Source organism: Anastrepha obliqua, chromosome 2 (assembly GCF_027943255.1).
Source record: "Anastrepha obliqua isolate idAnaObli1 chromosome 2, idAnaObli1_1.0, whole genome shotgun sequence".
NCBI lineage: Eukaryota > Metazoa > Arthropoda > Insecta > Diptera > Tephritidae > Anastrepha > Anastrepha obliqua.
In genome coordinates, this window is record NC_072893.1 from 131,498,465 (window position 1) to 131,514,412 (window position 15,948).

Below are 15,948 nucleotides of genomic sequence, written 5' to 3' on the forward strand. Positions count from 1 at the left end.
TGATGTGTAATTTAATTTGTCGTTTATTAGTTGAACACTCGTTTGTTTTATGAGATACTCGAGAGCTGCACTTGAATTGGGAGTGTTTTGTGGCGTCGATGTTTTTAGGAAATTGTCTTTGTGGAGTGTTGGCTGTGGCACAAAAAAGTGTTGCCTTTAAGTAGATACATGGGGTGGATCGGGTGAAGCTAATTTGCGGTAATTGATAATTGTTACAAAATCAGCTGTTGGCGAAAAATTCGGTATGTTTAAGAAAGATTATTTCAAAGTTCTTTCCAGATAAACCAGGTGTATGAGGTGAAAGCTAGAGGGGAAATTAGCCTGATCTACTCAGCATATTTTGAGCTAGTCTGTTGATAGGTAAGAAAATAAAAGAATAAAGTAAAAGAACGTAGAAACAAAAAATCGATGTTCTGAAAATAAATCCATAAAATTTGTCTAAAATTTGCTATGCTTCAAATTTCGCCAACTAACCTACTTTGGTTAAAGCCATGCATCTCCGTAAATTTTTCCCCGATTTCCTTGAAATTTTGGCCCAGTATTTAGGAAGCATTGCGCGTTAGTAGAAAGTAAAAAACCAAAAAAAAACCAAATTCGATGTTCTGAAAATAAATCCATAAAACACATCTTAAGTCTGCTGTCCTTCAAATTTGCCCAATTAACCAACCCGGGTTGAGTCAAATATCTCCGTAAGGTTTACTCCGATTTCCTTGAAATTTTGGCACAGTTGACGAGGCATAGCGAGTTAGTCGAAGAGATAGTCTGGCGAAAATACGTGGAGCTAAGTAGTTAGGAAGGAAATTAACGGTCTAGAATTACAGCAATGTACCTTTCGAACTAAAAACTGTTCCGATCTTGAGTTTGCCGCTATCCCACTTTTGTTTAAAGTTGATGCTGCGAAGTACGAAGTTAGTTAGAGAGCTTGAAAGTCGCTCTCACAGCTCATTCGCTCTGCCTTTGCGAGGCCGTGATATTTTCTGTTTATGCTATTTCTATTGCTTTGTGTTTTTGGAAGGATTTATTTTAGTTTTTTGTTAAGGCTTTTGTGTAGACCTCGTGGCCGTTGTATGATAATCACCTGGCCAGCTATAACTTTCTTAATCTGGAACTACGCACTCGTATATGTATGTTTATGTTTATCAGTGATTTTTGTTTTTAATTTTTGGAGACTTTAATTGATTTTACCTTTGCAAGCATGGCAACTATGTATGTAGGCACGAAGATTTTGTTTCACAATCGCTGCTTATTCGGGCTGCTACCTTTCAATAATTATCAATATAATTAGTCGAAATGAATGACGCTAAGAGATCTACGGGATTCAGATAGGCAGTGCTGGATTGATTTAAATTGGATATGTAAGATTATGTCCAAATATGGAGGAAGTTCGACGGTAGAAAACAAAGATAATTGTGACGAGATAAGATACGAAAAAGAAATAATTTCGTGGTAAACAAAAGGCAATGACGCAAGTTTGTAGTTGAAAGTGTAGAGGTAAATAAGAGAGAGAAGAAGGGGTAGTAGCACTGAGTGAATAAACGGAAAGGTGTAAGAGTGAGATTGATACATCCATACGAGAATGCATAACCAGGGAGATGAATAACCAGGGCTCAGCTTCAAGTTTGTAAGGAGTTACTTTCAACTTGTCACAATGACGTTGTGTCCGTTCAGTTACATTTTCGAGCTTTGTGCATTTATTACCACTGAAAAATGTTTGCTTCACCTCCGGTTTACGTCTTTTTGTCTATGTTTGTAAAAACTACAATTTTTATCATTTACCAATAAATTTGTTTTTATTTTGTAATTTACTAACATTAAAATTTACAACTTTACACAGAAGGTAGATATATAATTATTACAGTTTTTGTTTAAATATTATCGTTTATATTTCGTGTCCGGTTATCTAACATTTAGAAAATTATCCTACTACAAATTTGGGTAGAAATTAAAAAAAAATCGGGGCTTTTAGATTCTCGAATTCTTTTAAATTTTAAAAGAGTTTTGCATGGCAGAGAGAACTTGAGAAAATTTTTAAGGAATTTTCAAGACATTTTTTGGAAAAACTTTATTTGTAATTTTATTGCAAATTTTATTCTATTTTTAATTTCCTGTGCTCTTTGTATTTGAATTTATTTAAATTTCACTTAATTTTATTTTTTAAACTACGTTTATGGTATACTTTTTTCTTAAAAATATTCTCTTAAGTTTTGAGTGACTTGTGTTGCGTTGTTAGGAAGAAAAAGTAACAGTTTGACGATGTGAAGTTCTGTGTGATTTTTACTCACGAAAAAATTAAAAGATTTAGAGAAGTGAAAAACATTTAAAAAGATCGAGAATTTTGAAATTTCTTGTCTTCTGTTAGTAGAAATATTTACAACTTTTTCCCTGCAATAATAGAACATCAATTGAAGATATTGACAACTTTCTGGCATAAGAAAATTACTTTCAATAATATTTACATATCTTTTCAATATTTACATTTCCGTGCTAAATGGCGCTTACGTAATTTCTGTGGATTTTTTCAAATTTTCTTTAACAATTAATTTTGTTTTTCTCAAAGTTTTATTGCACCAAGAAAAAACTTTTGCTACATACATACATATATTTATTTCCTACTCTTTTAAACTTTTTATTTAGCGTTTGCTTTTTATTGTTGTTCCATTATTTTCTGGCCTTCTGAAATTATTGTCCAATATTCGAGTAGCGCCACCAAAAGCACCAGCTGCGTCGAAAAAAATGTATAAACTAGTATTCCAGCTAATATGGTTTACCGCTCAAGCTTTATCACCCAACATGCTTATGTTATTGTTGTTGCTGTCACACATTTTGCAACAAATCTCAACACCTCCACTCAGTCTCCATTCACACTGCATTGGTTCCAGCGCCACTTCGCCACATCCTATCCATTAGACCTGAACAATATTAGGGCCACCAGGGTCGTTGATGTGGATGCGCATGCGCTGCGTGCAGTCCTGCTGCCGCCGCTGCTGCCGCATGCTGGTACGCCGCTGCGCCATTCGCGTGCAGCACCAAATGATGCGCCGCTGCTGCGTTCTGCATTTGCTGTGTCATGCAGTCCTGCGGTAGCTTTGTGCCATCCGCTAAGCAGGGTTTGCCGTTACGCACCAAAACTGGCACCGCTACGCGGCGTGGTGAGGGTAAAGCGGCCGCGTGATGTGGATGCATGGCGGGGTGGTGCTCGTAAACGCCCTTTTCATTTTGTGCACGTTTGGTCTTGTAGCGATGATTCTGGAACCAGATCTTCACTTGCGTCGGCGTCAAACGTATTAGGCTGGCGAGATGTTCACGTTCTGGCGCCGATAGGTAGCGCTGTTGGCGAAAACGTCGTTCCAGTTCGTAAGTCTGTGCCTTGGTAAAGAGTACGCGCCGTTTGCGTTTCTTACTCGGCATACCGTCGGGCCCATTGGTGGAGCCATTGCCGCCATTCTCTTCGTCATTCTCATCGTCCATGATCTCTTCTTCGATGCCGTCTTCGATGAGGGTGTCGTCGTGCGGATTGGAGGAGGAGCCGCCGGCGCTGGTGTTGTCCGCACCGGTGCCGCCACCACCAACGCTGCCACCGGCACTGCCTGGCATGGTTTTGTTAAGTTGTTGATGGAGCGTGTGTAGTTGCTGGTGAGGAGCTGAGCCGGTATGTGTTTGCATATGCAACGAATTAGCATCGCCGACGGAGAGCGCATCGCTTTCGGCGGACCGGCTGTAGGTCTTGTAGTCAGCGGAAAGCGCTGGAGAGGTTTGACAATTGGAGCCGATGTAGGTGTAGGAAACCTCTGAGGTGTGTGGCGAAGTGCTGTCAGGACTGGCTGGCTGTTGTATGCCTGCGGAGAGATATAAGAAGAAGAAAACGTTGATTAAGATAAAAACTCTGGGTGTAGACGGGAGGGGACAAAATTAAATAAAAGTGAGATTTTTGTTTTTTTAAATACAGTTATTGGTTACCATTATCAGTTGAATTCCGAAAAAGCTTTTGGGTTTACTAATAGGTGATTTCCTTTACTGAAGGTATCTATTACTCATAGGTGGGCACACTGCATTATAAATTTACTCCATTACAAATAGCATTAATCAGTAAAATTTTACTGATAATGAAGTTTAATTTGCATTACCAGTAAACTATTACAGATTACTGAAAAAAATTTGCAGTAAAAATATTTTTTTACTGATTACTGAAAAAAATTGCAGTAAAAATATTTTTTTACTGATTACTGAAAAAAATTGCAGTAAAAATATTTTTTTACTGATTACTGAAAAAAATTGCCGTAAAAATATTTTTTTACTGATTACTGAAAAAAATTGCAGTAAAATTACTGATAATATAATTTGATTTGCATTATCAGTATAATATTTACTGTTTATGGGAAGTCAAAGTGTAATACACTCTCATTACGAAATTCAATCATTTATGTACTCAATAATTCTTTCTTTTTTTTGGTTTCTCTTATTTTCCTAATATAAATAACAAAATATATTAATAACCCCATAACTGTAACTGTCGTACAATCCAAACAAAAGAATTGGATGAAGATGCGAAGAAAAAAACAGGCCAATAAATATTTATTGCACGCTACACATATCTATACAACATAGAAAGAGTGGTCAAGTATGGAAAAGTAGCCTGTGCCAAAACTCGTATTCTACCTCAACCACCTCAAAAAACATTGTTTGACTTCGGGGATGAAAGTAATGGTAAACTTTTTACACTTGGTTTTCAATTAAATATTTGTTTTATGAATATATTTACTTAAATAGATATTAGCATACAATGTGGTTCCACTGACTGGAAAATTATCTTCAAGAAACGCTCTTATATCTGGCCGAACGAGAAGAAACAACAAGTTGCCTAAATAAATATCAGGCTATTAAAAACGTATTTTTAAAATATAATACCCCATTACCGTCATCTGCACCTGTAGAAGGCAAAAACTCAGCGATGCAAATTTTGAAATGCTTGTGTTAAGAAAGGCTAATGCTAATAGCAAATCAAATTATGTTAACAGTATTTTTACTGCAATTTTTTTCAGTAATCAGTAAAAAAATATTTTTACTGCAATTTTTTTTCAGTAATCAGTAAAAAAATATTTTTACTGCAATTTTTTTCAGTAATCAGTAAAAAAATATTTTTACTGCAATTTTTTCAGTAATCAGTAAAAAAATATTTTTACTGCAATTTTTTTTTAATTATCAGTAAAGAAATATTTTTACTGCAATTTTTTTCAGTAATCAGTAAAAAAATATTTTTACTGCAAATTTTTTTCAGTAATCAGTAAAAGTTTACTGGTAATGAAAATTAAATTGCAATATCAGTAAAATATTATATTTACTGCATTTTCACTGTTACTGCAAACTGCCCACCTATGCTATTACCTAGTAATCAATTTAAAAACAAAAATTGGTGCGGCCTCAGCTTAATTTTACTTCCTTAACTAGATCTCTTACAAGTTCCCAACGAATTCGGAATGGAGTTTTCAACTGCCTCTACTACCTTCTACCTTTTCTTCGGAGGAAGGGCGGAGAAGCAGATCATGAAGATGATACTGATTTTATACGATGAAGCAGAGCAAACTTCTAGTGAGCTTTTATCAAAGGGGGCACACTGCATTATAAATTTACTGCATTACAAATAGCAGTAATCAGTAAAATTTTACTGATAATGAAGTTTAATTTGCATTACCAGTAAACTCCCTTGGGGGAACCTGTTATCCCTATAGGGCGCGTCCCCAGGTGGTGGATAGGGGAACGCCTCCCAGATATGGAAGGTAGGAGAGTAGGTCTCCCGCGAACCACACAGGTCGAAGACGTAAACTTCGTTAAAAAAACTCCCTCAACCCAAGGTGTGATGCGACCCGTGCCTATTGGGTGGGTTTGGCAGTCGGGGGACTAAATAAGGCCGTCTTCGTACGGAGCCCTCCTGATATCAGGCCGCCTCAGGTTGTAACGGTGGCCTTGGCATGGTATGGGGCGCTGCCATGGTCGACCGGATATTTCCCCACTATCCTCTTTGGTCACCGCGCATGGCGACATGCGCAGTTCCCTCGGCGGGGCAGGCGACCGTACGAACCAGTTGAAATGAAAAAAAAAACACTTAAAAATTCGGATGACGGGAAAACAAACACGGAACAAACGGACAAAATGACGGGAAAACATACTGACGCATCGACAGCACGGACTGATAAAAAACCAAATATGCGGACAGACCTACAGGACAAGCAAACAGACAGACAGGAGGAAGTGACGGACGCACTTAAAAAACAGTCAGACAATTGGACAAGACGTACGAGCAAGGACGAACTGAGGATGACGGGGTCACCCTCAGAGGATGAGCTCTTGGCCTCCAGCCAAGAAACAGTTGAGGGCAAAGCTGTGTGCCACAGTACGCCAACAACTATAAATCCACCAACAACATCCGCTAAAGCCATGGGGCAAAAGCGTGGCATAAAGGTCCTTCGAGGTATAAACTTTACCAGAGGTCTCTCGCTATCCTTGGCAGGATTCGGAAAAACGAGACCGAAGGTAAAGTTCATCCCAAAGATGAGACCGACAAGGCAAGATGTCAAAAGGTGGTTGATGAATACTTGCCATTCCAAGCCGCCAACAGGACAGATGCCAAAAACGAAACCGCTCGAATGACGAAACTGGGAAGGCAACAAAGAAGCACAAGATATCGGATCAGGGTGCAGTTGCCTCCAAATCTATCAAGCGATTTAGTGAGGTGGCACGGGACCATCTCCAAATGGCATTGGTAGACGAAACCTCTAACCGCGGAAAACCAGTGCTTGACAAATGGTCAGAGATTGAGGCACGGTTGTCTCGCATAGTCGTTGACCATGTCATGGCGAACCCGGAGGGCCAAACACCAGGTTTCGACTCGGTGGAGGTAGTCCGCGGCTACCGTGTCATTAAATGCGATGACCAATTCTCACTGCATTTCTTGACAAACGTGATTGGTAAAATCCTGAACAGCTGTGAAGGCTTGAAACTCAAGCTAATTCCGGCTAGCAAGATTCCACGAAGGCCGAAGGCTCGCATCTGGGTACCAAACATGGAGTTTGATGCCAATCAACTAGTCCCCTACCTTCAGGCGCATAATCGCTCGGTGCCGATGACTGATTGGTCGATCATCAAAGCGGAGGCTCCGCAAAGGCACAGCAGCTCATTCCTCCTTCTAATTACAGAAGAGAGTCTGGAACCACTGGAGAAAGTGGGAAACAAACTTCAGTTTGGGATCAGGAAGACCCAGCTGAAGATATTCCGTTCTGCAAACCCGGAAGAGGAGCAGGATGAGGTCGATGGTGCCAACGAACTGCTGACTGGGATGCAGCTAGATGACACCGAGTCCGAAAAAGGAAACCAGTAAACATGGGTTTAAAGGTTGTCCAAATCAATCTGCAGCATTCACGGTGTGCAACGGACAACCTAACCGTTCTCCTGGTGGAGGAGGACGTGGACATCGCACTAATTCAGGAACCCTGGGTGCGGAGCACCGAGGTGAAAGGGTTCACTGGGAAAACCTACAATATCTACTATAAACGGATAGAAGGTCATCCCAGAACATGTATTGTAGCTAAAAAACATTTAAACACATTTTTAATTCCATTGTATAGTTCACAGGATGTGACAACTGTTGAGGTGGAAGCCACTGACGGAGTCAGAATTACGCTTGCCTCTATATACATGGCACATGAAAGACCAGCACCGCCTAAGGAGGTTTGTAAACTTGTGCAGGAAAACCCGAACAAAACCCTCTTTCTCGGATGCGATGCCAATGCAAGGCATGCTCTATGGGGAAGCTCCGAAACAAACGACCGAGGTGAGTCTCTTTATGATTTCATAATTAACACTAACTTGTCGGTATGTAACAGGGGTAACACTCCCACTTTCACCTTTCCAAGTACGGAGTACTTCAGGGGATGGGAGGAAGTGATCGATGTTACCCTAATGTCTGAAAACAGCTAAGTAAGGTTAGACAATTGGAGGGTCTCTAACAAAAGGTCTTTTTCGGATCACAGCTGGATCCTGTACGATCTGGATCTTAATGTTGATCCGCCCTTACCGTATAGAAATCCACTAAGAACCAACTGGAAAAGGTTCAGAAACATAGTCAATAAAAGGATAGGAGAGATTCCCATCCACAAAATCACTCTCACCGAAAACCTTGAGAGTAGGGTCACAACACTGGAGAAGGCATTTAGTAGGGCCTACAAAATGTCCTGCCCCATAAAATTTAGTAAAAAATCCCATTCCCCTTGGTGGAGCAGTGAGCTCTCAAAACTAAGGGAAAAATCTAGATCAACGTTTAACCTCAGCTACTCGACAGGAAATTGGCAATTGTACAAAGACAGTCGGAGACAGTACAAGAAGGCAATTAGGGCCGCCAAGAAAGAGAGCTGGAGCGAATTCTGTTCGTCAATCGAATCCACCAGGGATTCTGCCAGGTTTAGCCGTGTTCTGTCCAAAGATCATTCAATGGCTTCTTGGGTCAAGAAGCCTGATGGTACTGGGACAGCTACGACAGAGGAATCGCTAGAACTTCTGCTAAACACGCATTTCCCGGGGTGCAGCGTCCACGAAAGTGGGAGCGGAAGTATCAGGCGGAGCCAATATAATCCACAGCACCTTGCAAAAGAAATAATTACAAAGGAGAAAGTTGCATGGGCAATTAAATCTTTTTCACCTTTTAAATCTCCGGGGCCAGATGGGATCATCCCAAAGATGTTACAGGAAACCTTGGACTGTATCCTACCATGGCTAGAGGAAATTTTTAAAGCGTGTTTAAACCTAGGTCATATTCCAGATAGTTGGAAACTAGTCAAGGTCGTCTTCCTTCCAAAAATAGGCAGGAGGGGACATGAATCAGCGAAGGACTATAGGCCAATCAGTCTTTCGTCTTTCCTGTTAAAAACATTTGAAAGACTTTTGGATATATATCTTAGAAGCTCTTTGGAGAGCTCTGGTATATCTACTGCACAACATGCGTACCTTAAAGGCAAATCTACGGAGACAGCGCTTCACGAGGTAATCCGAACAATAGAGGGCTCTCTAGAGAACAAACATTATACCATGGCGGCATTCTTGGATATAGAAGGCGCCTTTAACAATGTTAGTACAGATGCGATCCAACGGGCGTTGATAGACTTAGAGGTGGACAATTGCATCAGTAATTGGGTCATCTCTAAGCTAGAAACCAGAATCATCAAAGCTAATATGGGTAATATCAGTATAACCAAGAAGGTCCACAGAGGCACCCCACAGGGGGGAGTAATGTCTCCACTTCTCTAGTTATGCGTTATTAGCAAAGTCTTAATAAAACTTAATAGAGGTGGGGTAAAAGCGGTGGCGTACGCTGATCAGTGGGATCACCCAAGGGGATTAGGCGAGCTTAACTCTTGTGCCACAGGCTGTGGCCTAGGTTTAAACCCACGTAAAACAGAGCTTATGCTTTTCACCACCAGATATAAGGTACCACCTTTTACCCTACCAAATATTAACGGACAAATTCTCTCACTATCACCCAGCGCAAAGTACTTAGGGGTAATTCTGGACTCCAAACTAAGCTGGAAATTAAATGTTGAAGAACGGGTAAGGAAGGCAGAAATTGCTTTATATGCCTGTAAACGTATGCTTGGAAGAAGATGGGGTCTTCAACCTAAGCAATTCCAATAGGCCTACATATTAAGAAGACGGCAACCATGAGTGCATTTAGGTTAAACGAAGCGGGTCGCTGGAGAGAAAAAACTTATGGTCATGCTAGTCTATTATTGCGACAAACTCAGTTAATCTCGGTGAGAACTGACTACATCGTCCCGACGCTAACTTTCAATAGGAATTTTGCCACTCTCTTTCCAACTAAGGAAGAATGGAATAAGGGATTCTCTCTAAACAACTTCGACACTACAGTCTATACGGATGGAAGTAAAATGGGCTGCGGTGTTGGAGCTGGTATATATTCTCACAGACTTAAAATTGAGAAATCTGTGCGTCTCCCTAATACCAGCAGTGTCTTCCAGGCGGAAGTACTGACGATTGGGGAAGCTTGTAGGCTACTAATCGCAGATTTCTCTTTTAAGGGTAATATCGCTATTCTCTCGGATAGCCAAGCTGCAATCCAGGCACTGGGTTCGGCCACAACAACCTCCAAAGTGGTGGAACAAAGTAGGAATAGCCTCACCATCTTGAGTGAAAACCATAAAGATACCTTAATCTGGGTCCCGGGACATCGGAACATTGAAGGTAACGAAAAAGCAGATGAACTGGCAAGAGGGGGATCTGCCATGAATAACGCTCTTGCAGAATCGGTACTCACACCATTAGGTGCAGTCAAGAGCACAATTTCCCAAAAACACCTCCGAATCGCTGACTGTAGGTGGAAAGTCCAGACGAAATGCAAAATTAGCAGAACGTTATGGCCTATCTACAACCTCAAGCAATCGTCGGCATTAATAAGAATGAAACGACGGGACGCCTGGAGACTAACGGCAGTCATAACTGGCTTTTGGTCTATCGGAGAACAAGCAGCCAAAATGGGTATCCCTCACAATACATACTGTCACAGTTGTAAGCAACCGGAGAAAAAGGAGACAATCTTCCATTTCCTCTGTGAATGCCCTGCCCTATGGAAGGACAGAATGTTAACCCTGGGCCAACCGCTGTTCGAGAATCTCGAACAACTATCTGGCTTAGACGTCAACAACCTAATAAGGTTCCTTAACCGCACAGACTGGATATAGTTATGCTGTAAAAAACCGTTAAACAAGTTGGCAACGAGGATGTGGAAACAAAATGGCGCGGAAGCGCTAGATGGATTCTGGAAGAATCACCACTTTAACCAACCAACCAACCAACCAGTAAACTTTTACTGATTACTGAAAAAAATTGCAGTAAAAATATTTTTTTACTGATTACTGAAAAAAATTGCAGTAAAAATATTTTTTTACTGATTACTGAAAAAAATTGCCGTAAAAATATTTTTTTACTGATTACTGAAAAAAATTGCAGTAAAATTACTGATAATATAATTTGATTTGCATTATCAGTATAATATTTACTGTTTATGGGAAGTCAAAATGTAATACACTCTCATCACGAAATTCAATCATTTATGTACTCAATAATTCCTTCTTTTTTTTGGTTTCTCTTATTTTCCTAAATAACAAAATAATAACCCCATAACTGTAACTGTCGTACAATCCAAACAAAAGAATTGGATGAAGATGCGAAGAAAAAAACAGGCCAATAAATATTTATTGCACGCTACACATATCTATACAACATAGAAAGAGTGGTCAAGTATGGAAAAGTAGCCTGTGCCAAAACTCGTACCTACCTCTACCACTCAACCACCTCAAAAAACATTGTTTGACTTCGGGGATGAAAGTAATGGTAAACCTTTTACACTTGGTTTTCAATTAAATATTTGTTTTATGAATATATTTACTTAAATAGAAATTAGCATACAATGTGGTTCCACTGACTGGAAAATTATCTTCAAGAAACGCTCTTATACCTGGCCGAACGAGAAGAAACAACAAGTTGCCTAAATAAATATCAGGCTATTAAAAACGTATTTTTAAAATATAATACCCCATTACCGTCATCTGCACCTGTAGAAGGCAAAAACTCAGCGATGCAAATTTTGAAATGCTTGTGTTAAGAAAGGCTAATAGCTAATAGCAAATCAAATTATGTTAACAGTATTTTTACTGCAATTTTTTTCAGTAATCAGTAAAAAAATATTTTTACTGCAATTTTTTTTCAGTAATCAGTAAAAAAATATTTTTACTGCAATTTTTTTCAGTAATCAGTAAAAAAATATTTTACTGCAATTTTTTTTTCAGTAATCAGTAAAAAAATATTTTTACTGCAGTTTTTTTCCGTAATCAGTAAAAAAATATTTTTACTGCAATTTTTTTTCAGTAATCAGTAAAAAAATATTTTTACTGCAATTTTTTTCAGTAATCAGTAAAAAAATATTTTTACTGCAAATTTTTTTCAGTAATCAGTAAAAGTTTACTGGTAATGAAAATTAAATTGCAATATCAGTAAAATATTATATTTACTGCATTTTCACTGTTACTGCAAAGTGCCCACCTATGGATTTTATAATGGTTTGAGATGCTTTGACTAACTGAAAGAAATTCGTATGTGTTAGCTGTGCACCTTCAGAGATTTAACCACCTGTGGTGAATGGGTAAGTCAAGAAACGCTTAAGATTAAATATGAGGCTGGATCCGTTCTTTCTAGGAAAGGGTGTGCGTGGCAATTATTTATATATACATCCTTTATTGGGTATTTGGCCGAGCTCCTCCTCATATTTGTGGTGCGTGCCTTGATATTTTTCCACAAATGAAACGAACTAAATTTGTATGCCGTCTCTGAACGGCGGATGGTTTTTTATGAGAAGCTTTTTCATTTCAGAAACACTTTCGGATGCTTGCCATTGCCTGCTCGTTAGTTTGCTTGACCGCAAAATACTTGTATTTTAGTATACCACAATGAATTTACTCGATGGTTTTGCTTTCTTGGTGTTTAATATTTCTGACTGCAATATTTCTGCTTTCCCAGTTTCCTCACCGCTTAATATTTTTTAGTTTCTACGCATTCTCACTGCCTTTTGTTCCTCCTGGTAATGTTCTAATGCCCATCAGCTATTAAAAATCCAATTTGTCTTTCTAGCTATTCAATTGCAACATCCTTTTGTTATTGTTTTCCTATTGCAATGCAATTCCCCTATTCGTAATAAGCCTGGCCTGTACTCTCTGCTCTCGCTCTCTGTTACATATCCTGGGCGGCAACTCTACAAAATACCTTAATTTATTAGCTTCTAAACAAGGCACCATGGGAGGGCAAACAAACAGCGTAGCCGTCAATTTTCCTAATTTGGGCGGAAATAAATTGTCGTACATCAAAAATTTACAATCATTTCTTTTTTTGTTTTTTTTCTTCTTCTTTTCATTTCAGAGTTATTCTCACTATTCGCCCAAGAGCAATCTCATATTGCTACAATGATAGAACAATACCAAGGCAAACCGGAAGGATGTCACATGGATTAGATCACACCTTCATTTGAGGTTTTAACTTTTCACACAAAAACCAATTGAAGGTGACAAAGGGCGGACAAGCGACGTTTAATAGTATTTAGTTTTCCGATTTCAGGCAGTAGAGGGGATCTCGAACTATACTCGGCTTTATATCGGGCATATGGAAGCAATTTTAGCGGCCGACCGACGGCCATTTCGTAGGGAAGTCACTAAAGAATGCGTTAGATAGGAAAGTTGGTGGAAAGATAACTGACGAACAACGGAAGCGCTGGAAGTAGGAAGTGAATGGGCAGAATAGCGCTGTTGAGTCTTTGTTGCCCGTTGAGTTATTGAAAATTCAAAAGAAAAAGGAAAACAAAAAATCAAAAAATCACTGTAACCATTGAGGAAATTTCTTGCTGGTAGGGTGAGCGACAAGGAGGCGAGTAGCGTTTGGCTTGTAAAGTGTGAATGAGAACGCGTGCATGTGTGTATGTGGTTTGTTCACAGTGCGATAGTTGACGCCTTTTATGCACTTTTGTTGTTGTTCTGCTTACTTTTGTTCTGTAAAAAATGATGAATGAGTAAAGCGCTCATTCGGCTCATGCCGCAGAGTTAACTCAGGTAGTCGGAAGTATGCAGAACGTGTTTGTGTGTGCGTGCGTATGCATTCTCTACTCTGCATATGTATATGAAGATTGATAGGATTGTGAAAACTGGAGGAGGTTTGCGTATTTAATTGATGCTATTATTTTATGAAAAGAGTGTATGGCTGAGGAAGGGGAAGAGGGTATAATAATGATAGTCTAAATATCGACTGCTACACTCTCGGAATTCCCTAAGATGTACTTTTTATGTGGGTAAACAATATTGAAGCTCTGAGTGAGACTTAAAACGTGTATTCACCAATATTAATGGACGTTTTCTGGTCATTTCAACTTTTTTCTAAAACATGGATTTTTCCGCTCTTACTCTTCAATTTTTCGGTTTCAAAACCTTTTGTTCTCTAAAGTGAAGTTTTTAGAACATCTGCAATTTGAGAGTAGTAGAGCGAAAAATGGACTCCATATCCTGTGAGAGATGGTGGCGCATTGGCAGTACCGCCACTTGGCTCTTAGCGAATATGACAGAATCAGTGGTTGAATTAACGTAAAGTTTTGTTATTTTTTTTTTGTATTCGAAAAATTTGACAAAGTATTTTGGAACATTTCACTCAATTTCCTTTCACATTTCATCTAAAACTACAACTCTCGACAAAATTAATCTCATTAAACTAACCTAACTTCTAATTCTTGTTTTAAAAGTTCCATTTTTTGCATTCCACTCGCATCTTATCGAAAATTAAGTCGCAAAAAAATCAAATTTTTATTTTTGTTTACAAAAGTTCGCTATTTTGACATTCTCCACTACGTTCTCTCTCATATCATCTAAAATTATGTGGCTCATGGCACAAAATAATTTATTTAACCGAACCTAAGTTTTAATTTTTGTTTACAAGAGTTCACCATTTTCACATTTTTTGTCTAAAATGAAGTCATGACAAAACTGCCCTCAAAATTCCACTTCAATTTGTCTACTTGCGTATTCTCTTATTTTTGGTCTGCAAAGTCGAGTTGAAGCCTATGAAAGAGTTGGACTGTTATGTGGCGAGCGATCTCGTGCGGGCTCTTTTCTATTTTAAGCCGCGATATCTTCGGCAGCGTTATTTATATAGTTTTCTCTGTGACAGTTAGTTTCCTACAATTATATTTACATAGGCATGTGCACTTTCAATTGTAGCTCGTCCCTAAGCCATCTACGACAACACTCAAATCGAAAGCTTCCATAGCCAAAGTTCGACAACCAAACATCAAACGCAGTAAACTGCCGGTTCACCATCATCTCAACGGGCGCGTACTCGTTTCGACTTTGGCTTGTATATTAATTTCATCTACAAGCAATTCTGTGCATTTTCATATCGTTTGGCTGGGTGAGGAGAGAAGTGTTCCCAAAAACCGTATTTTTGAAGACTACAATGCGTAGCCGTAAAATTGCCGACAAATTTTCCATGTTAACCTTTGGTTGTGTTTGCTCAGCGTACAACCAACCACCATCACCACCACCGGTGAGTGTTATACAAACCAACAACAACAAGTATGCCATCAAATACAATTAGCTACATTTCGCATACACTCCATAGTGTCCATTTCCCCTACGTGCAATATTTTATGGGTAAGTGTTGGTGCTGTTTTGTTGGTTGATTCCTCGCCGGTTGGTTGTTGGCTCTCGACTGGCTTGGTAGGTTTGTGCTTGTCATTAATTGTAAGTTAAAAAGTTATTTTTATTTAACACCATATCGATACATTGCAATCTTAACAAGAGGCAGATGTTCAACGTCAATACGCAGCCATTCATGTGCATGGGTATGCGTGTATGGGTGTGTACTGACAATGCACATATCACATACTGGGTGTACTCGTACATATGAGCATTGCGAGTATCCTGCCTTCGTGTGTCGCAAATTATGTTAGCAAATATGCAGTGCACCCTCGTAGCCTCAGTGGCATCTGCCTTTTTTGTTTTTGGCTTTTGCTTACTACTTTCCAAATTACTTTTCAAATTTCCGTATACAAATTTGTCTAATCATATTTGTTTACTACCTTCGTGAACGTCGTCTTTTCGTATTTTCGTGTTTTGTTGTGTTTTTTGTTTTGCTATTTTACACTTCAGGATTAGGCATATATTTTTAAATGCTCGCCACTCGAGGCTTCTATATTTTTTTGCTCACTAAGCCCTTTTTAAGTTTTTGTTTCACTAAATTGTCACCCAATTCCGTTGAATACTGGTCTATACAAAGGTGCTCCTTTTCAATGTTTTGAGAAATTCCGCAGCTGTCTTAATGTACGAATTATTTTAACGCATTCCCCCTGTGACGTTT

At 39.1% G+C, this 15,948-nt stretch overlaps 1 protein-coding gene across 1 annotated transcript in view; it reads right to left on the reverse strand.

Moving 5' to 3' along the window:
- Positions 1 to 1,926: 1,926 nt before the first annotated feature.
- LOC129238038 (homeobox protein vnd) overlaps positions 1,927 to 15,948 on the reverse strand; it is a 52,896-nt gene continuing 38,874 nt past the window's right edge. Inside the window, exon 3 of the mRNA XM_054873074.1 lies at positions 1,927 to 3,836. Within this exon, the coding sequence (XP_054729049.1) occupies positions 2,920 to 3,836 (917 nt within the window). The 3' untranslated portion in view covers positions 1,927 to 2,919. The remainder of the gene's footprint in view (positions 3,837 to 15,948) is intronic.